This window comes from Cydia strobilella, chromosome 6 (assembly GCF_947568885.1).
Source record: "Cydia strobilella chromosome 6, ilCydStro3.1, whole genome shotgun sequence".
In the NCBI taxonomy this organism is placed as follows: Eukaryota; Metazoa; Arthropoda; class Insecta; order Lepidoptera; family Tortricidae; genus Cydia; species Cydia strobilella.
In genome coordinates this window covers 4,045,295-4,069,110 of record NC_086046.1, presented here as the reverse complement: position 1 = coordinate 4,069,110, position 23,816 = coordinate 4,045,295, and the positions used below count along the sequence as shown (strand labels likewise).

At 37.5% G+C, this 23,816-nt stretch overlaps 3 protein-coding genes and 1 long non-coding RNA gene across 4 annotated transcripts in view; 3 read left to right on the top strand and 1 right to left on the bottom strand.

The window, feature by feature from the left end:
• Nucleotides 1-23,647, top strand: part of LOC134742023 (uncharacterized) — a 213,793-nt gene extending 190,146 nt beyond the window's left edge. Inside the window, exon 2 of the long non-coding RNA XR_010127918.1 lies at nucleotides 22,491-23,647. This is a non-coding gene — a long non-coding RNA (uncharacterized LOC134742023). The remainder of the gene's footprint in view (nucleotides 1-22,490) is intronic.
• On the bottom strand, nucleotides 2,732-4,761 carry LOC134742527 (thioredoxin domain-containing protein 17-like). The gene is made up of 3 exons (XM_063675745.1): nucleotides 4,508-4,761; nucleotides 3,618-3,699; nucleotides 2,732-3,379 (listed from the first exon to the last, which is right to left on the bottom strand). Exons 1-3 carry the CDS (start codon nucleotides 4,650-4,652, stop codon nucleotides 3,223-3,225), a joined length of 384 nt encoding a protein of 127 aa, XP_063531815.1. The 5' UTR covers nucleotides 4,653-4,761; the 3' UTR covers nucleotides 2,732-3,222.
• LOC134741996 (uncharacterized) lies at nucleotides 5,572-17,607 on the top strand. Its single transcript, XM_063674912.1, has 5 exons — nucleotides 5,572-5,794; nucleotides 5,914-6,045; nucleotides 11,869-12,053; nucleotides 12,754-12,910; nucleotides 13,312-17,607. The coding sequence occupies exons 1-5, from the start codon at nucleotides 5,716-5,718 to the stop codon at nucleotides 14,424-14,426; spliced, it is 1,668 nt and encodes a 555-aa protein (XP_063530982.1). The 5' UTR covers nucleotides 5,572-5,715; the 3' UTR covers nucleotides 14,427-17,607.
• LOC134742016 (PXMP2/4 family protein 3) lies at nucleotides 18,890-23,351 on the top strand. Its single transcript, XM_063674936.1, has 4 exons — nucleotides 18,890-19,093; nucleotides 19,506-19,598; nucleotides 20,089-20,374; nucleotides 20,898-23,351. Exons 1-4 carry the CDS (start codon nucleotides 19,005-19,007, stop codon nucleotides 20,988-20,990), a joined length of 561 nt encoding a protein of 186 aa, XP_063531006.1. The 5' UTR covers nucleotides 18,890-19,004; the 3' UTR covers nucleotides 20,991-23,351.
• Nucleotides 23,648-23,816: the final 169 nt, after the last annotated feature.

Here is a 23,816-nt window from a genome sequence, read left to right as displayed (position 1 = left end):
CTCACGCTTTATGGCTGAAACAACTAAGTTTTTTTTTATAATACGTCTGTGGCAAACAAGCATACGGCCCGCCTGATGGAAGTTGTGAATCTGATGAAGTATTTATTTATAATAGTTATCCTTGTACTTGTGGCCACTATGTGGCGTAAAAAGAAAAGTGGGAAGGGCTGAAAATGAGGTTGACCAGTACAGCATCTCACTATTCATAATGTAAGACTGATTTAAGGTGGTTCGACTAGGTTACCCAAAGCTTAAACCCCGCTAGATGGCGTCACTTTCGCAAATTTTCAGGTTTTATTTTTTTGTGGAATAGTGTTGGTATCTGTATACTTAAAAGTATGTTTAGCGCACTCTTTACATAAATATTGAACTATTATAATAAACATTGAATACTTCATTAGTGCAAAAAACACTTTTAAAGTCGACAGAGTGTTTCTGTCATGCTATTTCCTACTATTACTCACACATGCAAACAGTGTTTCCGTGATGCTTGTAGTAGACAATTTCATGCAGTGTAAGTATGCTGCAATGGCGTTGCGGTATGTTCGTGGAAATACGTGCAAGAGGATTCGGGTTCGAGACTGGTACGACAGGGGTACTTTTTTTGTCCTTTTTGTGTTATCTTATGTTTCTTATACCTTTTATTCTTCGAATTCTTGTCCGATTCCGATATAACCGAAATATATTTCAGTGATATCGGAAACGGCTCTAACGATTTCGATGAAATTTGCTGTAAGGGGTTCGATCTAGCTAGGTCCTATCTCTGGGAAAACGAGCATTTTTGAGTTTTTACTTATGTTTTCTTTTTCTCCCAGATATTCAGTATTATTAATAAATTAGTTTATAACGTTTTATAAAAATATGTGACGTTTTGAACTAAAAGGTACCACATTGTCGGTTGTCGATTAGGTTGATTTCATTTTGAAGCTTTATGGAAATATGACAACAATAAGTAGGTACCCGTTTGGTTGAAAACGCCACATATATTGAAAACCTGACTCACAAATCTCACCTTTTTGGGTTCTTCCAACTCAGAAAGGATGGAGAATACTGACGATTCTTAGTAGCACTAGCCCAAGGAAGTCCAGGTTTGTAAGTGTTAGGTATCAGTTTTTTTTTAAAGGGCTAAATATAGTTCTACAAGTAAAGCAATCCCTTACTGCCCAGCCTCTATAGTATTTTTCAAACTGGAAGGGTACGATGATAGATTTCATCTCCATACAATTTATAACCTAATAATGCCAAATGTTGCAAAATTATATTGAATTGAGATCTATCATCGTACCCTTGCAGTTTGAAATAGTTATTTACGATACAAGTGCGGAAAAGAGAAAATTCGCAACTCGTGTCGATTAAAACACTTCCTTCGGTCGTGTTTCAATTTATCGCCACTCGTTGCCAATTTCCTACTTTTCGCACTTGTATCGTAATGTACTAATAATAAAGTAGTAATTGTAAAATAAAATTAAAACTTTTTATATTTTTTTTTTGGATTCAAGTAGGTACAGTGAGTAACAACATTGCATGGCCTTCTAATTATAACTATTATAGAAAACGGGATATTTATCATGTTTATTTATATTATTTATTTCTCGATATTTTGGCCGGTCTTGCAAGACCAGTCGTTGTGGAGATCCAGCAGTGGATGTCTTGTTGGTGTAGATGGATTCACACAACAAATGAAATAACATTTTTTCATATTTGTTATCCGTAGTTGTCCCTGTACCTGAAAGAAAAATAATATCATGATAGCACAAAATCTCTAATGTTATAGGAAGAAAGATGATGCAACAATATGGATTCTAATAAAGTTATCATTTACTTACCTAGTAATAATTGTGTTTTTCATTCATAGACAAAAATTCCATAATTTTCATCCCCAGGAAATGTTTTATTTTACTTTATTGCAGTGAGGATGTCCTGATTTTTTCTGGCTAATGAAGGAAAACATTTTATTTCCAAGAATGGCTCTTCATTTTGCACAATACCTAAAAAAAACCTAGAGTTAGTGACACATTGACTATTCGGCAACCAAAACAGTAATAATTACATTATATAGGTATTGTTCACTGCTTATATCTAATTATCTACCATTACGGAAGAAGTGAGAATTATTTTCTAAAAAGATCGGCACGAGAAAATTACAATGTACAATGAAGGAATGAAACTGTACCTACCTTACGAAACTTCACCATCATGAATTCCGCTTCAATTGAGTCTGAATTTTTCTGGATTTTCGCGGACCAGAACACCGATGATTTTTGTAACTTGATTTAGACGTTGCTATCATTTTCAATTTATACAAACAAATTGACACAATAAACATGACCCTATGTGTCAGTGTCAACACTGTCAAATAAAAATGCACTAAACATGACGGCACTGCAAATCCTGCCAGGTCGGCCAGGCAACGTCGCCAACGTCATAGAGTGGCAACGCCGCACGCAACGTATTTGTACACGACATTTGTGACACACACATACGTAAAATTGATGAAAAAATTACGTTGATTTATGTATGATTTCTGTATGAAACAAAGTTTTTCTATTAATTTAGCGCAAACGAATATTCGAAAGTAGATAAATGAGCAAATATTGTAGTAATAGTGTGTAGTGCCTTAATTAAAGCAGATTGAATTTTGTATGAAAATCGAACCACCTTAAAAACTACTTTTAATTTAATTACCTACACAAAAAATTAAATACTGATGAGCAGAAATGAAACTCTAACATCTTAAAAATTATATATATTTACATAAAAGATTATAAAACCATGCCAATTTCACTTATCTGGAAAACAAAGTTCATACCTCAAAATACAACTTAACATCAATAGTCTCTTAACCCTTTGTAAAATGAGAAGATTGAGTTTAGCGTATTTTGAGTTAAGAACCTTTTCAACATAGGGTAAGCTACCCTATTGTCAGCAGTTCCAACCTTCCAACTTTATTTTAATACATGTGGTGACTATGCCTTTCATACTTAGAGGATATAACCAAACGGAGACGCCTTGTCTGTAATTTTCTGTACAAGTCTGCCGATTTTTGCGGGGGAGGGGAACGTCAAATGTATATATAACGAAAAAATAGCCATGTCAAATAAACGGCAGTCCAATGTGACCATTGGCAGACTATCTTCGACAGAGGGGAACGCCTGTTAATGGCTACTCCGTTTGGTTATATCCTCTTGGGATAATTTACCCTATAAAACATATTAATGCACTTTACTCTTCATCTTCTTCGAACATCATCTGCAGCAGTTCGCGCTTGTTGCACTGGCTGCCCTCAAGCCTTTGGACACCTTTCCATCGGATAAGTGTCGGTATTACCATGAGTTTGGAGCGGGGGTCCGTCCTGAATGGGCACATTTTGTCTTTCCAGCTAAAAAGAAATAAAAAACACTATTACAGAAAAGCTGCCATTTTTAAAGTACGACTATTTAATAATAAAGAATGGATGAGAGCAACGCAAGACCGATCATTGTGGAGATCCTTGGGGGAGGCCTATGTCCAGCAGTGGACATCTTTCAGCTGATACGATGATGATGATGAATTAATAATATAGGATGTTGCATTAATTTCTTCAGTCATTCTAAAGTTAAAAAAAATGGTTTTCTTACTAGTCTCTGTCTCCAACATCCACATATGCGAAAATGATGCTCTTCTGTAGTTCATTAAGGTAAGCTTGAACTATAGGTTCAGCTAGAACAAAAAAATACAGTAAATATCATTTATAGAATGCCAACCATGGTATTACAAGGCGAGAGCAGAGAGAGAGGCAAGACATACAATTATAACATTATAGAGTACAGCATGGACCCTGCTAGGGCAAGACAAATCTTAACCTCGTAAGTCCCCGTGTACTTGTACAAGTACAAATTAAATTCGAGTTTTGAACTAATATAGAAATAAAAAAAGTTCCACATTCAAAAGCGCCAAAATTGCCCTGGGTCTTGCAAGGTTAAAATATAACCTAACCTAGAGAAAAAAATCTTAAAACTTAAAACAATCATAGTAAAAACCATAGTGGTTTCGGAAACTTTATAAAAGGTAGGCAGCACTATCACTTTGTGATCCTGATATAAGAGATATATATTTGTAATTTTAGATTAAGTTATATAATAAATTAGGAAAACTAATAACAAACCCATTTGGCAATAAATACACCAGCCTCTACCATTTTCTTTTTTACTAGATAAGAAAAAGAAATAAACACGACGACTTTTGCTTTGCAGGGTATCAAGGAAATTGGAGTATTCATCAAAGGTATTTAAATAATGAAAATCAATTTTAGGCTTCTTTCTCTTAGACATGTTGACAAAAATAAACAAAATGACAATTACACATTAAACTTTTTTAATATTATATTAAACCTACATCGTTGCAACCGTTTTATGTTTATACAATAACATGATGGGAACATGTAAACATATCAAAACTAAAACTAGTTTTGGAAATTGCTGATAAAATTATCGTTATCCGTAGTAATTCACTAAGTTTTCAGGCTTACCCTCAACACAATCTGGACACCAACTTGTTCCATTAGGCAACTTAGATCCGCTAAAAAAGAAGAACACCGGCGGCCCCGAACTATCGATGTCTTTGGTGAACTTTGAAAACGCATCCATCCCTTTGATTTCTACGCGAGTCACCATCTTCAGATTTTTGTTTTGGTAAGGTGTTACACCGCCCACAAATATCAACTACTGAGATTACCTAACAAACAAGTTTCTAAGTGATTATGGTGATGATAAGCGGAATATAACACCAGATCGAACGACGGATGTCGAATTGTCGACTGGAAAATGACACATGACACAAAAATGTCATCAACATTTTTGGCCTGTCGAAGCCACTGTTAAACCTGCCGAGACAGTGGCGTAATGTAACTAGGGGGGTTGGGGGGGCAAGTGCCCTGGGCGCCATCTAAAGCAGGTAAACTTTTGTCAGTCTTCAGGGGGCGCGAATTTGGTGACTGCCCCGGGCGCCATAGCTACGCCCCTGTGCCCCGAGACATTCTTTGCCCGAGACACTCGATTTTATTATAAATATCTTTCGAGGCTTTAGAGCTTTAGAGCCAGTTTTATTTGATGTGTTGGTTTCATTATCTCAAAATTTAACTTTTATTGTAGTTGTGCGGAAAGAGAAGAGTCGCGGGTCGCGGAATGTAATGGCTCAGAGTAACTCTTTTCTTTCCGCACAGACTCTAATTAATTTTATGGACATTTATTTAATCATAATATTTATTTTTAGATAATATTAAGGGCCCTCCACACTCGTGCGCGAATCGCGGCGCGAAGCAGCGAACGCGAGTGTGGAGTCTAGTTCGCTAATCAGCGAAATCGACTCCACACTCGCGTTCGCGGCTTCGCGCCGCGTAGTCTGGAGCGAGCTTTACAAAGACAGATCAGATGTGAACTCGCATGACCGTGTTATGGCGGATATGACAATAAAATAAATGTAAAATAATGAAAATGCGTAAAACGGATCTTACTTATTACTTATTCTGTGGCGGCACGGCAGCCACAGGCAGCCATGACGCCATGACATGACATGACAGTTACGTATTTGAAATTTTGAATGTTGATTGTTGTGCTCATATCTCAATTCTCATCTGAAGCTAAACTAAAACAAAACCTTGTCAGGATTGTTATTTTATATTTTATTCCGTGCTTGTTGTGATTGTGTTGTGACTTAAATTAGTTTTGATGAATCAAGATGGATCAGACAACGATGCAGAACATATCCTTTCAGCCAAAAACTATGGCGGAATTGCTTCCAACTCTTGCCCTAAACGGTAAACCAACCAACAAAGCTTTACTATTCTTTCAATTGTGCTTTTGATTCAAGCTAATTGAACAGTTATTACTTCCTAAGTTAATATAGAAATCATAATCTTGAATTTTATCGTTCTAGGTATATTATCTAAGGATGCAATACTGACGCTTACTGGTAAAAAGAAGCCTCGAAACACTATGGCAGTTAACCGAACAGCTGAGAAGGCCATGAAGCCACTAACTATGGCTGAAATGAGAGCTCAATTACAAGGTAACCTTTAAAACCTTCATAAAAGATTCTATTTAAGGTATGTTTTTTGTTACCTTATTATCAGTCTTATTCATAATAGCAGCGTTTTACCTACCATTAAAACGCTTATTAAGCGATAACCTTATTTGAAGCCTAACATAAATAAATAATTTGAGAGTAGCGAACTTGATTTCCTGTAACAGATCGGTCAAACCACGAATACTCCCCACTTCATCCCTACCTTGTGACGTCAGGTTTTGTGCACCAGGTGGGGCAACGAGGCAGGTGGCGCTCGGAGCCTTCGTCATTGGCTCTCAAATAAGAATGTACCAGGCAGAATTTAAATGTTAGGCTTCAAATAAGGTTATCGCTTAATAAGCGTTTTAATGGTAGGTAAAACGCTGCTATTAAGCTTTGAACCGTTATTTGAAGCCTAACATAAATAAATAATTTGAGATCTGTTTGATATCGCCTGGTGCACAGGACGCCAATGTGATTAGGAAGATAGGGAACATTAGAATTTTAAAAGGCATTATGTATATCAATCTTTTATTCAAATGATATTCGTTTGCAATAATTACATAGAATAATAACACATGTATATGAATCAAAACTATGGCTAATTACCTCTATGAAATTGCATCACACGCCTCACACTACATAAGTATCATTGCTTATGCCTAGTATAATCTAGATATTTAAGAGAATATACATTAAGAGAATCACATTTAAATTAGGTAATTTGTAATCATAATATTATTACTTTAAGAAATAATAAGTAGGTATAGACCCAACAGTTCACGAATGCGCAAGTTAATTAACACATTTACTAGTACGTTTACTATCAAGAAACACAGTTTAATTTCTACTTACATTTTAAGCGTATATTTTTAAATAAATCTATTTGATCATATAAACATCTTATTCATTATTCACCTACTGGTATAAATAAATTAGCACATGATTGTGACGGCAAATTAGCAGGTTGAACTGGTCGACAATAGTATTTCAGAAATGTATTTTCTGACCTCCAATTTCCTCTGGCCAGAATCTCATCTAATGGGATATTCTCCACCCAGCTTTTGGATGCTACTGCAGGTCGGACGCTGCCAGCACTAGCTTTAATGCCGGCTTGCAGTAGAATCTTTCTCATCCATCCAGCTATATTTGTACGTGAAGCAGCCTTCGGCTGTCCGCATGTTGTCAAAAATAAGTTGTCAACACCGCAAGCTATACGTCTAGGTTGCGATAGTAAAATGACTCTTTTTACCCAAAATAATGGATCTAAGACTTTGCTATCTTTATTTTGAAAGATTTGCCATCCAGATTGACGATTTAGTACTGTGTCAGTTTTAGATCCATATTTGGGCCAGAAAATTATAGAATTATCGGCCTCAATACAGCTATTATCACCTACAGCCAATAATGTCAAGTCGTGTACCCGCCGACCAGAGCATAATAATAATAAAATAGCAGCGCGAGCAGAACATTCGTATAAACTACTCTCATTGCTATTATTACTCTTTAGCCAATTTACAAGGACGTCTGTATCCCATATAGGAGCTTTTTTATTTTTTATACTTGAATTTCGTATAGATTTTAATGCTTGACGTACCAATATATGTGAGCTAAGAGGGATATTTAAGCTTGGGTCACATAGAGTTGAAACTGCGGATTTGTATACTAATATGGTATTATAGGCCAGACTCTGCTTAAGATGAAGGTCAATTAAGAATTTAGCCAAATCAGCCCCCTGTGGTTTCGACATACTAACAGAATTTTGATTAGCCCAAAGGCACCATTTTTGCCACGCATTTTTGTAAGTTTTGATGGAAGAATCCCGCCAACTTTTTTGCAAAAAATTTATATGATCTTGTGACCATCCATTTAAGCTGGCTGACCACCCCCACATCTCCAGACCTCCAGAGTCATGTCCTGTACCATGGGAGGAGGAAGGCCGGTTGTCGCGTCCACCAAAACTTGGTCTAGGTTGTAAATTGTGAACGGGGGACTCAGAGCCCTGTTCTTGAGGTCTGGTCTCCAGAACACTTTCAACCAACGTGGGGCTACAATCAAATATATCCCTCTCGCAGTGTTGAGGTGTTGCAGCACGCGGGGTACCAGAAAGGGGGGTGGAAATACCCACGCTAGGGGGTAATCCCACGTTTGGCTGAAGGCATCGTAAAGGCTGGCCTGTCTGTCCGTGAGGTCCAGAGTGCCGTATATTGGGAGGACATGGGCTACTGACGACGCAAATAGGTCTATTGATGGACGGCCAAATTTGGCAAAAATCTGATTCATTATGCTGGGGGACAGGTGCCACTCGGGAGACCTCGTAAGGCGAGACAAGTGATCGGCTTCGCCGTTGTACCGGCCTGGCAAATAATGAATTTGTATGTGAATCTTGAACTGGTCTAGGATTCGGAATATTTGATGTGAGGTTTCCATCAGACGGGGTGACTTTGTGCCCCCTTCGTTTCTTAAATAGGCAACTACCGTTCTGTTGCCGATTGAATTAACAGAGAGGCACCGGCTAGGTGCCGACCGTGACCTTTTAGGGCGTAGTAGATTGCCAACATCTCGCGCTGATTGGAGTGAAGTTTTGCTTCCTCTGGAGTCCAGAGGCCCCACAGCTTGAGATTGTCTAACTGGCCCCCCCAGGCTTGCCCCGATGCGTCCGTCACTAGATAGTTGGTTGTAGGTGGGTAATGAATTGGGGAAGTTTTCACTAGATTTGTGCACCACCACTTTAACTCGCTTAACGCATGTGTTGGTATCGGATAGAGGTGGCGTGGATTTTTCAGCAATAGATTTTGGCAATGATTTAATAGCGCTCTGTGATTCAGACGACCCCTGGGTACCATAAAGCTGGCAAAATTTACCATTCCTACTAGACTCTGAATTTCGTTTACATTGCCCGTTCTTCGATTTAGTAAGGTTTGTGCTTTTTGTCGAAAGCTTTGCATTTTTTGAAGCGGCAGAGACTTTTCGTTTATGTGTGGGTCCCAAATCACGCCCAAGTACTGTAGGCTCTTTTGGGGGGTCAATATCGATTTGGCATAGTTGACTTGCCAGCCTAGGTATTCTAATAGGCGGATTGCTTCTAAAGCCTGGTTGGCTAAAATTTGGGGGTCCTGGTTGGCCATTAAGAAGTCGTCCAAATAAACAACTATCCGAAATCCCTTTTCTCTGAGTAACTGAGCCACCCAATTTGTTAGGGATGCAAAGACTTTTGGGGCACAGGCTATGCCGAAAGGTAAACAGGTCATTTGCATTAATTGATTGTCGTAAACTAATCGCAGGAAACATCGATGTGCTTCGGCAATTGGAAGATGGAAATATGCATTTGATAAATCGATTTTTACGAGCCAGTCGTGCGGTTGCAAGAAAGTGGGTATTCTGTGCATGTTCATTAAGCGAAAAGGTTTCACTAAAACGTACTCGTTTAGGCTTTTTAAATTGAATATCGGGCGGGCCGATCCGTCGCTTTTCGGTATTATGAACATTGGGGATACGAAGCTGGGGCTGGGATCCACAGGTTCCAACACCCTCATTTGCAACATTTGATTTATAATGCGATCCATTTCGCAACTCTTGGGAGTCATCAATGGATGATTTACTACATTTGGTACCATCAAAGGGGGTTTGGCTATAAAAGGGATCCGAAAATTTTGAATTATTTGAATTAAGGTTGTTGGAGCCTGTAAATCCTTCCACTGCTGCACAAAATCTATTAAACGGCCAGCCAGAAAATTGCTCGAGTCACAACTTCCGCCTACCCTGCCCTCGTGTTGAGGATGGGCCCGAGAACCTACCTCCGCGGTAGCTATTTGCAAAAGTGTCGTTGCTTTGAAAACCTTTATTAGCCCTTTGTCGAGGCGGCTTTGTCTGTTGACTATATTTTTGGTTAAAGCGAGGGTAGTCGCGAGGTTGTGACTGATAATTCACAAGCGGGTTGGGCAATGGCATCCGATTTGTGTAATCAGGATATATGTAATTAGTATTAAACAAAGGAGGTGCTTTGTTTGCATAGGTATTAGCATAACTAGGCATGGCCTGAGCTTGCTGTTGTGGCTGAGCTTGCGCAGCAGCTTTGTGACTAGACGGCGCCCTGGGCGGCCAAAATGTTTTAGAGGATCCACCGGCCTTTTCAATTGCATTGGCAAACTGTTCTTTATTAAATAAATTCTCACAAGTGGGTGGAATTTTCTTCAAGCTAGCTTTCAGAAAATTGTCCTTGACTGATCGTAACATATTATCGCGCCTTTGCTGTATTAATTCGGCCCTATGGCCACAAGCTATTTGCAAAGCGTCATTACTAATTTTCTGAAAGCTACCCTGTACAAAAATCTCATTTAATTTCTCCTCTAGCAATTTGGGTGTAACCTGGGCCACTGAATTTGACCAACCAACTAAATCTTTAAAACCGCTCTGAGCCGCCTCATTTTGTTTAATAAGGGCCTGTGTAATAGTAGCAAACCCGCGTTCTATAAGTGCTAACGAATTAACCTTATCAAATGGCTTGAGCTCATCATTCGTTTCTAAATACGTGAAACCTGGCGAAGAACAGTATTGTTTTTGTACGTCTGCATAGCGCACACTATCCCAGTCCTCTGAATTAAATCGCTGGATGTTATTAATCAAGCTAACTAAGTCTGGCCTCGATTTAGGAATAGTCGGTTCTTTTAAAACAGTATTAAGCGGTAATTGAAATGAGCATCCGGGTGCAGGCTGCTCGGCGCGAGCCGGGGGCGGGGGCGCGGGCGCTGTGCCCGTAGTCTCATCATCAAAAAGATCTCCGCTAACATTTCCACTAACGCGGTCAGAATCATAATCTTCCTGTACAACAGGTGCGGAGTGAAAAACAGGTTGGAGGGTAGGCTGAAAGGCAGTGTTATTCGCGATGAAATTTGATATTCCACTTACTTGTTCACTTAAATACCTTATTGTAGATTCCATGCGACGGCGTTTATTCTTGCGTCGCTTTGTGTGTTTCGCAGCCCTCCTCTTGCTTCCCACTTGCGAAGGGCTGGGCTCCTGTGCCTCCGCAGGCAGCCTTTGCATAGGGGCAGTATCCGTGGAAGAATCACTGGTTGAACTTGATGAATCAGAGGACTCACCCGTATCGTCCATTTTGGAAATAATCTAATTAAAATCCGAACGGTATCACCGTTTGCAATTTAAAAACCACTTAATAATTTAAAGGTTTTATAAAATGACCGATTGCTACGGCAAACAAAACGCCAATGACGAAGGCTCCGAGCGCCACCTGCCTCGTTGCCCCACCTGGTGCACAAAACCTGACGTCACAAGGTAGGGATGAAGTGGGGAGTATTCGTGGTTTGACCGATCTGTTACAGGAAATCAAGTTCGCTACTCTCAAATTATTTATTTATGTTAGGCTTCAAATAACGGTTCAAAGCTTAATAGAGCAGACTACGTTTCAACTGTTTACAAAACCTGAGTATGGTCTTTAATGTGACTACAGTAGGCGCTCGGTAATCTGGCACCCAACAGCATAGAAGTAAACTGATGCTGGAAGTGGGATTATTGGATTTGTATGGGAAATGAAAGCTTTATATAGAAAATAAATTCTACATAACAAATGCCATTGGTCTGTAATCCGTTTGGCTGTGTAAACTGCTGGATTATAGAGTGGGACACCTGAGTCAGAAATTACTGGATTACTGGGCATTCCAGGTTGTAGATGTGTAGTGTAGGGACGCCCGGCCGGAAGCAGGCGGGCTGTCGATCGCGTGTCGCGTTCATTCCATTCCAGGTTGGCAAGGGCCGGAATACCTACTGTAGATGTTAAGAAAATGTTCAATATTTATTGTCTTCCAGTTTTCAAAGGCCGCACCCCTTGCAAGGCTCAGCCCGCGACATCAACGAAGAAGAAAAACTGGAACTCTTCCATTAAAGTGGACAAGAGAGTGAGCCACACGGCAGAAGGGAAGCTGCGCAATAATGTGGTCAGAAAGGTTCTCAATTTCCAACCACCTAAACCTGTAGCTCCAGTTCAGGCCAAAGTATGTTTCTTTTTTTTATGCATGCGATGCTTGGTGGCATGTTCTTGTGACCAATTTGACCTGTAGTTTCATATTTGGCAAAAAAATTACTGAACAGATTATAGAACAGAAAAGGGACCCCCTCTCTGCATACAAATTTCTGTAAATTTGTATGGACGTGGGGTACCTTTTCTCTGTAGCTGACTGTACAATTAGATTTTTTTTGCATTATTAAAAATGTATTTGGCATGTGTATGTGTATGTGTGTGTGTGTTGGGGTGTGTGTTGTGTGTGTGCAAGTAAGATAAAATTTAAGGGATGCATGTTATCCATCTTTATTTTTTTAAAGGTGAATAATTAAAGTAGTTTTTATAAGTTATCAAGAAAAATACAATTGTAAACTTTGATTATTCAGCACCAATTTTTGGTTTAATTACAATATACATATAATGTGATCAAAGCTTGGAACAAACTCCCAGAGGATGTACTATCTGCCCAAAGTGTCAATGAGTTTAAGAGCACAAAGCAAATTCTACTCAGCACTGAGAACTCGGTTTATGACTGGATACAGGCATTATCAGTTATTTAAACTGCCTGCCTGCATTACAAATAATAATAATAAATAATCTTTTACATACTTCTCTGCCACATTCATGGAAACATAAGTTCACAATGACTATTGAAACCGAAACAAATATTAAGTAATCTATTTCTGTTTCAGACCATATCAAATGCCCATGTATCAATGATGCCACCTGCTCACTCAAGAATGACTTTAACAGCAGCTGCATCCAAAGCTAGGATGACTCTTATGCCTCCGGAGACTCCAAAGTTTCCCAAACCAGAACACAGAGCAAAGAAGTCATTGTATACTCAAGGTAAGCCAGATTAAGGTTGGATGTGTTTGTAACAAATAATCTCCTACATAAAACAGTTCACTTGCACTATTTAGCTAAATCTACCAACTTCACATTGAGTAGTCTCCTCCTCCATGCTCCAACAAGGAGTCGACTCCTCTCCAATTATTGGTTCATCGAACATTATTTAAAAGCAGAAATGGTGACTTTCTTGTAAAAGTGGCAACAAAAACCGATTGGGGAAGTATCATACTTAAGAGCCAATCATTGGGCAGCTTACCCTACACTATTTCTCAAGACGTTCAGGCTGCACAGAGTATTGTAGTACAGAAACAGGCATTGTCCTCCTACCTACACTTTGTTAAGACACATTTATGTTTTGCCATTTCATAGGATAATCAGATTTTATCGTTGTTTTGCAGCTAAAACAAATGTACGGATCAGCGGCATATGCAATATTCCAGAAACACCCGTAGAAACTAAACCACCAAAACCCAAAGTAACTATTGCCAACAAAGAAAACAGCTTGTACCAGGCTAATATTAACAGAAAATCCACTGCTCCCAAGCTCATCCACCACAAGAAGCTGGCGCCACCCCCCATACCTGACACACCTTTATCCAATGACTCCTGGAAATCTGGCAGCGATGCCAGTTTCATACAAAAAGAAAAGGAAATCCATGAAACTGAGGCTATAACAAATGCAATATTAGATGCACAACGCACTCTTGAGAACATAGCCGAGGTCTCACCACCCATCGCAACACCATTCAGGGAGTACAGAAACAATATAGAATGCCACAACAACTCCAGTGTTATGGACAATTCTAATGCTGAAAATGACACTATCATGTGCTTTGATAACCCTACTATGTTAGAAAGAGTCAATAATCAAGATGAAAGACTAAAGGGAAGTGAAAAAGTTGACAGAGAAGAAAGTGTGATTGTGTCATTATGTGACATGCTAAATAAAGCTACTGTCACTAACTCTGAGAGCATATCTAAGCTGGATGAGCTACTTAAAGTTGAACGGCAGACTGAGCACAACATTAAAATCATAGAAGATGGTATTCAAGCTCTTAAAAATATCAAACAATTGCAATGTAAAGAACTATCTCAAGTGAGGAAGCTGATAAGAGACAGAAGAAACAGTAGAAAAGTGTCAGACAGTGATAAAGATACAACTTTAGTTGGTAACAGTGCTGAACCCCAAAGTCCTCCAAAGAGTCCAGTCGGTCACCCTTGTCCAGTTACCAGATTAAGTCCAAAATCCCCTTCTTATAAGATACCTAAAAGAACTCCATGTTTGAGGAAAAGGGTGTTTTATAAATCAATGCCTAATGTAGTGTCAGACATGAGCACTCCAGTGAAGTTAGATGGTGGGACAGCTTTAAACATGTATATGGAGATGAAAGAGCAGTTGCATTTCTTGAACACTCCGCTGGTGAAGGCGCGACCGGCGCTGGTGCCTGACACGCCGGCCATCACCTCGCAAAATCTTCAGATGCAACTAAATAGATTATACAACAGAAGCTAGTAGTAGTATTATGATATGAGTTTAAAAGTCCGGTATCGATTTTAGTCGCAAAAATGTAAAATTGATAGATTTAGTCGGTGAAATTGTACACCTTTTGCTACGTAATAGAAATAACAAGTACTGGTTTCTATTAGCACGTCTTCCCATCTTGCCGTTTAATCGATCAATTTTTTTAAAACAGGCTCACTAAATTAGTAATAATTTTTTTTCTGATGGACGTTTAGGTAAACGCGCGTAAAGCACTGATTTTGTCGGTCTTATTTGTAAATTTGGACTGCTAAAGATGGCAAATTTGTATTACACATATCCTATACTCCACTTTTAATAGACTACATTTTTGTTTTTATGACTTTGAAAGATATCAATTTTATTTAATTATATAAAAAGCTTAAAATTTTTAAGATCGTTTGAAAGTTAAAAATTAAACAATTTATTTGTTATAACGTACATGTCATTTTACAATACATAAATTACATAAAATCATTACATTAATTGCGCGACAACATAAATAATAAAATTTGAAAATTTTGAATGAAATTTAGACGAAATTAATTTTCTCCAGAAATTACTTCAAAACAAGTGACAATTTCTTTGAAAATCGACTTAATTTCAACGTAATTTTGATACTTCATTTTCTGAAACTGTTCTTATACATCATTTTGTATAATTTACCACCATAATTTTTTGATGTTTTTTTAAAAACTGCCCCTTCTCGTCATATATTAACGGTGACGCACGCTCGCGACCTCATTATTAAAAGGCAAGATGAGAAGACGTGCTAATAGAAACCAATACTTGTTATTTAGATATTACGTAACAAAATGTGTACAATTTCAACAACTAAGGGTCGGTTGCACCAAACTGTTTGTCATCGTTAAAGAGTTCTCTAAATTTTATTGTATGGAAAGTTTCATAGTAAACCGCCGCGGCGCGCCGGGTGACGTTGATCAGTCTGTCAAGTGCGGATGGTGCAACTGGCACTAAATCTATTAATTGTACATTTTTGGTCTAAAATCGTTACCGGGCTCTTAATTAAAAAGAGCTTCACATTTCCAGTAGCCCCACAACATGTCATCATAGGATTGCTGTTGGGTAAATAGACGGAAGTTCCTTTGATATTACTGGAAACATAATTCATAACATTTTTATTCAAAATAGATTCTTACATAACACTTTTTGAAGGTCTAGAATTGTAGGGAGATGTTAAAAATTGAATATACAGGTACGTTAAATTATAATTTATATGTCACGCTTAACTGTAGATGTAGATAAGGCATCCGACCATACGTGTCTGTCTGTCTGTCTGCTAATTAATCGTCTTCTCTAGCCTTTCTTTATTACACTCGATTATAATTACGTTTATAATTGTATACATGTCATATTAGCATTCATAAATTTGGGGCCCATTTCTGGAGCAATATTAGACTAATATTATTAGTCCACGAACTGTCAAATCGTATGGGTTGCCACCAATACACCAATAATATTAGCCTAATCATCATCTTCCTCGCGTTGTCACGGCTCATGGGAGCCTGGGGTCCGCTTGGCAACTAACCCCAAGAATTGGCGTAGGCAATAGTTTTTACGAAAGCGACTACCATCTGACCTTTCAACCCAGAGGGTAAATTACCTTATTGGGATTAATCCGGTTTGCTCACAATGTTTTCCTTTACCGAAAAGCGACTGGTAAATAATAAATGATATTTCGTACATAAGTTCTTAATACTCATTGGTTTGAACCCGCGACCTCCGGATTGCAAGTTGCACGCAATATTAGCCTAATACCGTTCGAGTAATGGGCCCCTGTTAAGGGCCTGACACTCTTTGATAGAGAATTATATTTATATTGCGATTCCTATAAGAGGAAAGAGAAAATGGTGCCATGCTTTGTCCTTATCACCGACCGGGTGGCATCATAGGTAGGAGGCGATGGCGAAATACCGAAATTTATAAGACTGTAAGAGAAAAAATCCTATGCTGCCCAAATCTTATATGAATATTCTTTATCTTACCCCCGGTCGCTCGGTGGCGCGTCTATAGCTACTTGTATATACTATGTCTATGGCCTCTGTAGTACTGTAGGTAGTAGTCTAATTTAAGGTATACTGTCCCTCTTGACTCTCCTATCTAAACACGACAGCCGCAACTATTTTATGTAACATACAACAGTAAACTTTATTTAGAATGTTTTAAGGTGCAATTTTAATTGACGACCGGTCTGGCCTAGTGGGTAGTGACCCTGCCTGTGAAGCCGATGGTCCTGGGTTCGAATCCCGGTAAGGGCATTTGTTTGTGTGATGAGCACAGATATTTGTTCCTGAGTCATGGGTGTTTTCTATGTATTTAAGTATTTATATATTATATATATCGTTGTCTGAATACCCATAACACAAGCCTCCTTGCCCTCCTTGGGCTTACCGTGGGACTTAGTCAATCTGTGTAAGAAACTAAGAATGTCCTATGATATTTATTTATTTAATTAATTTTTACTGTAACCCGTGTCATCTATTTGCCGACTGTCAAAGGGTTAAATCGGATCCTGGCATTCAAACTACTGATATTTTTCTTTCAAGTTTTCCAAATTTCCACATGGAAAAACTTTGGAAACATGTATGTATTTTTATTTGAGACGCGTAATTTTTCATTTCCAAAATTAAAGTGTCCTTTGTTTCGTGTAAATTTTCCTGAAATTTCTAACTTTGGACACTTTCCGCAACTTGCACATCAGGGTGCGTAGCCAACGTGCAATCGTTAACGCTCCGTAGCGAGCGAAACGCAACTGTCACTGTCGCACTAGTATGGAAGAGTGATAGAGAGAGATGACTACGATACGCTACGGAGCGTTAACGATTGGCACGTTGGCTACGCGTCCTGGGCTATAATCGCAAAAACTGAAATTCGCAAATTGCGGGCATCTTTCTCTTTTACACCAATTAAGTCATAATTAGAGTGACAGAGAAAGATGCCCGCAATTTGAGGCCTTCTTTAACCCATATCTGATTATGCTTGATTTTTTTCTTTTTGCCGAAAATTATTATATTTTGTAATTTAGACAGCACTGTTTGCAATAGGTTTTTAATTTATTTTTATTTAGAAGATAGACATATTTATTAAGCGCTTATTGCATATTAAATAATTGGAAGTACGGGAACAAATAACACTGGAATGTAATATAAATATATTGTAAAATATTTGAAATTACTTAATAAACTGTTACATAATAACAATGATTATTAATCATTTGGCTTATAAGCAACTGCTTTTTGTACGAGATTTGAACTGTAACATTTTCTATTTATCCCTCTAGCGCCATGACGGACGGACCAAGGACCATGTATACCATATATATGGTTTATACAATATATTTTGGTATCTTACGATATCTTATCGCAAGGCATCTTAAGATACCTTAAGATGTTATAGCTCGGTATATTACGACATTTTTTGATATATTTCGTCTCTCTCACAATGTAGGTGCTAGACAGAGAGCCATATATATTTTGGTATCGTTGGCGTGTGTGGTGCTAAGCGATATCTGTCGGTATCTGCCGATATATTCTGTGACGGGCTTAATGCTAGAAAACGAATTATGGCGGTAAGGGTGTGCAACTTTGTGCACGAGTTCTCTCCCCCTCTCCCGTCGTCCGCTGAGTTGCGCCGAGCTTCCCCCTCCCGCGGCCCCGCTACCCTGGCGCCCGTGCTCCTCGATGCCGCGGAGTAAAATCCTCCGTGATGCTCCGAGGTTGGTCTCAGAGCATTCAAATTTATACCTTAATGTAATTGAAATAGGAAAAAAATATAGGTATATCGATAAATTTGATGTGTTGGGCTCCGCCGGTTTGCGCAGGTCGAAAAGTCCTAGCATTGTCCTGGCTTTTTGCCGCGACTCATGGGAGCCTAGGTGCGCTTGACAACTAATTCTAAAGCAATAGTTTTTATGAAAGCGAGTACCATCTAACTAGTATTTAATTGGTCAAGCAAATCTTGTCAGGCGGCAAATTTAAAAGATGTAGATGGGATATCGTCCCATAGAAAATTTGAATTACGCGCCTTTTTCTACTGACAAGATTTGCTTGACCAGCTATAATACTCTAGCTAAGCACTAAGGGTTATCTGAATATCTGCCTCTCTATCACCCGTACATATTTGAACGATAGAGGCAAATAGACCGAACCAACGAACGTCGAAGTGGTGGTAGGTCCTCTGCTATTCAATGTGTTCAAAGGATATTTAACATGTACAAGTGCCTCGTATTGTCATTTTTAAAACTTTTAAATGTCTAAAATGTACCGAGATTTGAAAACAATGCATCTCCCGCCATCCTATAGATATGACAATTGACAGCACTTTATAGAATAGATAGCTTTCAACTATCTGTGGTCCGGCCTTTGACCCAAAAAAAGGAAATTCACTGTCACTTTACGTTTGTTGATAAGTGCCGATAACTTTATCAGTTAAGAAAGTGGAATAAAATAACATTACACGTCTTAATAAAGTAATTATACTATCAGTGCCAGCATAACGCTAGATTAAGGCGGTTGTTGCGTTTAATCAAATAATTAACCTATAAATTCCGAAATGGCCTTATCGAAACCGATCATGAATTTGGTGGCATCATACTTGCAAAATCTGTATTTGAATCCTATTAAAACAAAAGCAATCACAAGGTAAGTAACACAACAATAATATGATGAAATTAAACATTCCTGCCACTGAATAAAGAGTCGGTAGTAAATTGTTGAAAAGTAGAAATCTAGATGATAAAGTTCCAACTTTTTGCATTTCCATATTGGATTTAACTGCAAATTACGGATTAGTTTTATAATATGTTTAGAATAAATTTAAAAGTGGAAAAATTACTGCCTTGGGTGAGACTTGAACTCACGGCCTCTGGACGCTTCAAGTCTCACCCAAGGCAGTAATTTTTCCACTTTTAAATTTATTCTAAGCTTAATAGCATCGATCGCAGACGTTTCTGCTTGTTAAAAATTAATTTATAATATGTTATATTAAAAGTCCAGATCTATGCTTATTTCTATATTTTTGGTTACGTTTAAATCCACATTATTTGCATTTCAGCTGTGTTGTGGGATCAGCAGCTAGCATTGTGTCACAAGTTGTAGCCGGAGACTGCGTCAGACTCGATCCAGTCTTAGCTTTTGGATTATATGGGTAAGATATAGTTAATTAACATACTTTATATCATCAAATCGTGTCAAAATTAAAAATATTTAGGGCCAGAGATGGAGTAAGACATTTTCAATGCCATGAGTATTTCTAGAGATATGAGCAGGGCCGGATCTAGGGTAGAGCGAGTGGAGCGGCCGCTCTAGGCGCCGGATGGCAAGGGGGGCGCCAAAATGGCAAATGAGAAAAAAAAGGGTAAAAAACTTCAACGAAGGGCGCCAAAACCCCATTTCGCTCTACCCTGATCAAGGACTCGGGCCGGCACTGGATATGAGGTAGAGATATCCATCATATTTCTGAGATTTTGGTGTCCCAAGCAGTTGCTTAGTTACTGTTAAATCTAGCACTAATTCAGTGTTTCAGTAACCTTAGTTTTATTTTTACTAAAAAAAGGTTGCTGTTGTTTTAAAGGTGCTACTGATACAAATGGCAGACTAAACTGTATGTTATTAATTTGTATAATTCATTTCCCCAGGTTATTATTTGGTGGTACAATCCCCCACTATTTCTACAACATAGCAGAGAGACTGTTTCCCGAAGAAGTAGTGGCCTTCCCTCTAGTGAAGAAGCTATTATTTGAAAGGCTGGTATTTGCTCCCTTCATGCAGGCCTTCTCGCTCTACACGTTGGCCAGGTTTGAGGGCAAGAATCACTCCGCTGCCGTTAAACAGCTGTATGCGTTGTACTCAACGGTTTTGGAAGCCAATTGGAAATGGTTGACACTGTTCCAAGTTATCAATTTGGCATTTGTGCCTCCAATGGTGAGTAAGAACCTTAATTTTATATTTGCTAAAAATATAATTTATTTAGTTTCTATATAAACTACCCCTTATCCCTTCTGAGAGCCCTGTGTCCCTGATGAGGGATAACAGGATACCATCATCATCAGACATCTATATAAACTGTAAAAATATGACTTAAATGAAATGAGTGAAAGCTTTTGTTTACATTCAAATTCTGATCTTTTGAAAGGTAAATTTCACTTTATGTGACTACAATAATTAATTCCAACTACAATTTGAACTTGTATTCATTCTTATCTGCTTTGCAGATTTTTATAAAAAAAAATATTTAATTGCTTACAAATATGTACTCTATATAAAATAAGAAATTTATAGGTATCTTATTATATGTGCATTTTTAAACAGTATGTAATTTAGTAAGTAATTAGAAGAAGAAGTAATTTATTAAAATTGTATACAATATCCTTGACCCCACTGCCAACTACTATCAACAAGTTTTAGTGCAGTATCTGCAAATATAATAAAAATGTATCTTTTTCAGCTGCGAGTACTGTTCATGAATTTAGTTGGTTTCGGCTGGGCAATGTTCCTGGCTACAAAGAGACGCCAACAGAAGGAGGAACGGAAGGAGTAATAAACTAGTAATGTTACTATATGGTGGGGGGCTTTAAGCGATGGCATCAAATGTCTATGCCTTATTATTTTAAAGATAGTTAAGGCTGTTGATGACTTTTACACATTGTGGGACCATGTTATTGTTAATAGGTGTATTTTCTAAATTGCTAGCAATTCTAGAAAATCAAACAGGCCAACTAAGGTAACTAGCTCTAGGTCACAAGTTTTATTTTTATGCTAAGCAATTGGTTTACAAACTTATTAGGCCTTTGGTTGTTAAGTGATAAAACAAATAAATGTCAGACAATCAATTACAGTGAAATCTCGATGATCCGGCACTTCGATGGTCGCATATCCAGTAATCCGGCTCTTATAATTGGGGTACAAATGATATTCTGTCCTAATTTACTATGTGCGCTTACATTATAGCACTTCAATTCATTAATGGCTCTGTGCCAGATAACAGTAGAACAACTTCTGCTGCTGACTGTACATAAATAGTTAAGAAAATAATTATCATGCTTTTTATCAGAAATCCTATCTTCTTTATCATGTTAGAACATAAGTTTAAAAGTTTATGAATGTTACTATTTTTCTACTCTTTTTAAAATAAAAACATGTCATGATAAAAATGTTGACACTTACAGGGATTTTTATATTGATGTAAAATATTAGTTAAGAGCCCATTAACGTGCTCACTAGCGCTACTGCCAAATAATACTAGATCTGGTTCAAACCAATTTTTGGTGGAAGTTTGCATGGTAATACATCATATATTTTTGTTAGTTTTATCATTCTTTCATTTTAGAAGTTAGAGGGGGGGGAGGGGGGGGGAGGACACACATTTTACCACTTTGGAAGTGTCTCTCGTGTAAACTATTCAGTTTAGAAAAAAATTATATTAGAAACCTCAATATAGTTTTTGAAGACCTATCCATGGATACCCCACACGTATGGGTTTGATGAAAAAAAAAAAAACATATTCCTCCAAGTTTCATATTAAGAGAATATCCCCTGAAAGGGTATAAGCGCTAAATCTGGATTCAGCTATTATTTTCTATAACAAGATGTATTTTTTCCGCAAAGATATCTAGGAGACTGTTTCGTGTAGAATTTAATAAGCTTTAATGTTGCCTTACACCATATTTTCATAGAGAACGTATATTTAGAGTAAAACGCAAATTTCTCCAGGATGGTACACATTTTCCAAGATGGCTGCGATTCCTCGAGGTCCCCAAATGTCAAATAGTGTGGACATGAAAAAGAGACCTTTAATTAACATAAATACCAAATTTCATAACTTTGGAAGGATTTCGAGGTGAGACCTAATCCGGCTGTACTAATGGGGAACCCCCAAAATGTATTGCTTTTTTTTCTATTTTTGAGTGAAAATCTTAATGCGGTTCACAGAATACATCTACTTACCAAGTTTCAACAGTATAGTTCTTATAGTTTCGGAAAAAAGTGGTTGTGACATACGGACGGACAGACAGACAGACTGACATGACGAATCCATAAGGGTTCCGTTTTTGCCATTTGGCTACGGAACCCTAAAAAGGGGGCCGCTACGTACTGTATTTTGTATTTAAGTACCTTTTGAATACATTATAATAGTTTTTACGTTGCTGGATTCGTCAATCTATGCGTCCAAAGTTAAAACGGCCGTTTTCGTTGTGAGTTCATAGATCGACGAATCCAGCAACATAAAAACTAGTTTGATGTATTCAAAAGGTACTTAAATACAAAATACAGTACGAAGCGGCCCACTTTCTAATAGAGCTATCGTTAAATTTAAATAATCACAATTATTTAGCAGTGGCGCTAGTGACCACGTTAATCGGCTTCTTAAATGAAGTGTTTGTCGTCCATAAGAGGAACTAGTGAATTTATAAAGCTTTGTCACTCAAATAACTTCTTTTTAAAATTTATTTTTTGGCATAAGCCACTTAGTATTGACCATTCCATTTGACTAATGTTACTAGTGCTAGGTATATACTTTTATTGTTGCTATTGCCATCTAGCAACTCTAGTATGTATATACTTATGGAATATGTTTTTTGCTGTTATTTCTAGTGATGTGATGTGAGGGAACAATTTCGTACTTAAGAATTAGGAAGCTAAGAAATGTTATAAATGTTATAATAATGAAACAAATGGCTAAATGGAATGTATTTATTTGACAACAGCAATTGGATCCATTATATTTTTATATGTATTTGTCTACCCACTTATTTGAGAAATTGTTTCAACTTATATTACGGGGGCTGGTAATACCTACTCTTTATTTATGGTGCATTTGATGAGATTCGTTATGATCAAATACTTATATTTTTTTTATTTATTATCGTGTATATCATACAATGTATATTTTGTTATAATATGAGTATTATTTCAATATCCGCCCAAATACAAATTATTGCTTTATTATTCAACCTTTTTCACATGATTTCCAAGTCATTAAAAATTCTTTCTATAAGTACTTAATTTCTACAAATACAAGAAACCACTTCTGTGGCACCTATAGTTATATTTTTAAATACAACAGCATTTAATTCAGAGCATTATTAAGTATAAAATAAATTACCGTGATCGACTAGTAAACTTAAACTAGGTAAATTGGGAAATTGTAAATATGTATAATAATATTTTTTCATTAAATATATTGCACCTTACTAATTAAAATATAAATATAAAAGAGTATGTTTGGTACTGTTAGAGCTTATATCTATAAATAATTTAAAATAATATTACCAACAATAAGTAAAAGTGTAAAATAAATAAAAAATAATAACATTAAAAACGTAAAATGTTGTATATGACTGGAATGATTACATTTGGACTAGAT

What these genes read in the sequence shown, in the direction of transcription:
- LOC134742527 (XM_063675745.1), bottom strand. Translation starts at nt 4,652, where the DNA reads ATGGTGACTCGCGTAGAAATCAAAGGGATGGATGCGTTTTCAAAGTTC. An exon ending in GTGTCCAGATTGTGTTGAGG is followed by an intron (nt 3,700 to 4,507) that starts GTAAGCCTGAAA and finishes TTTTTGTTCTAG; the next exon opens with CTGAACCTATAGTTCAAGCT. An exon ending in GATGTTGGAGACAGAGACTA is followed by an intron (nt 3,380 to 3,617) that starts GTAAGAAAACCA and finishes ATTTCTTTTTAG; the next exon opens with CTGGAAAGACAAAATGTGCC.
- LOC134741996 (XM_063674912.1), top strand. Translation starts at nt 5,716, where the DNA reads ATGGATCAGACAACGATGCAGAACATATCCTTTCAGCCAAAAACTATG. An exon ending in TCCAACTCTTGCCCTAAACG is followed by an intron (nt 5,795 to 5,913) that starts GTAAACCAACCA and finishes TTATCGTTCTAG; the next exon opens with GTATATTATCTAAGGATGCA. An exon ending in TAGCTCCAGTTCAGGCCAAA is followed by an intron (nt 12,054 to 12,753) that starts GTATGTTTCTTT and finishes TTTCTGTTTCAG; the next exon opens with ACCATATCAAATGCCCATGT.
- LOC134742016 (XM_063674936.1), top strand. Translation starts at nt 19,005, where the DNA reads ATGGCCTTATCGAAACCGATCATGAATTTGGTGGCATCATACTTGCAA. An exon ending in AAAACAAAAGCAATCACAAG is followed by an intron (nt 19,094 to 19,505) that starts GTAAGTAACACA and finishes TTTGCATTTCAG; the next exon opens with CTGTGTTGTGGGATCAGCAG. An exon ending in TTAGCTTTTGGATTATATGG is followed by an intron (nt 19,599 to 20,088) that starts GTAAGATATAGT and finishes TCATTTCCCCAG; the next exon opens with GTTATTATTTGGTGGTACAA.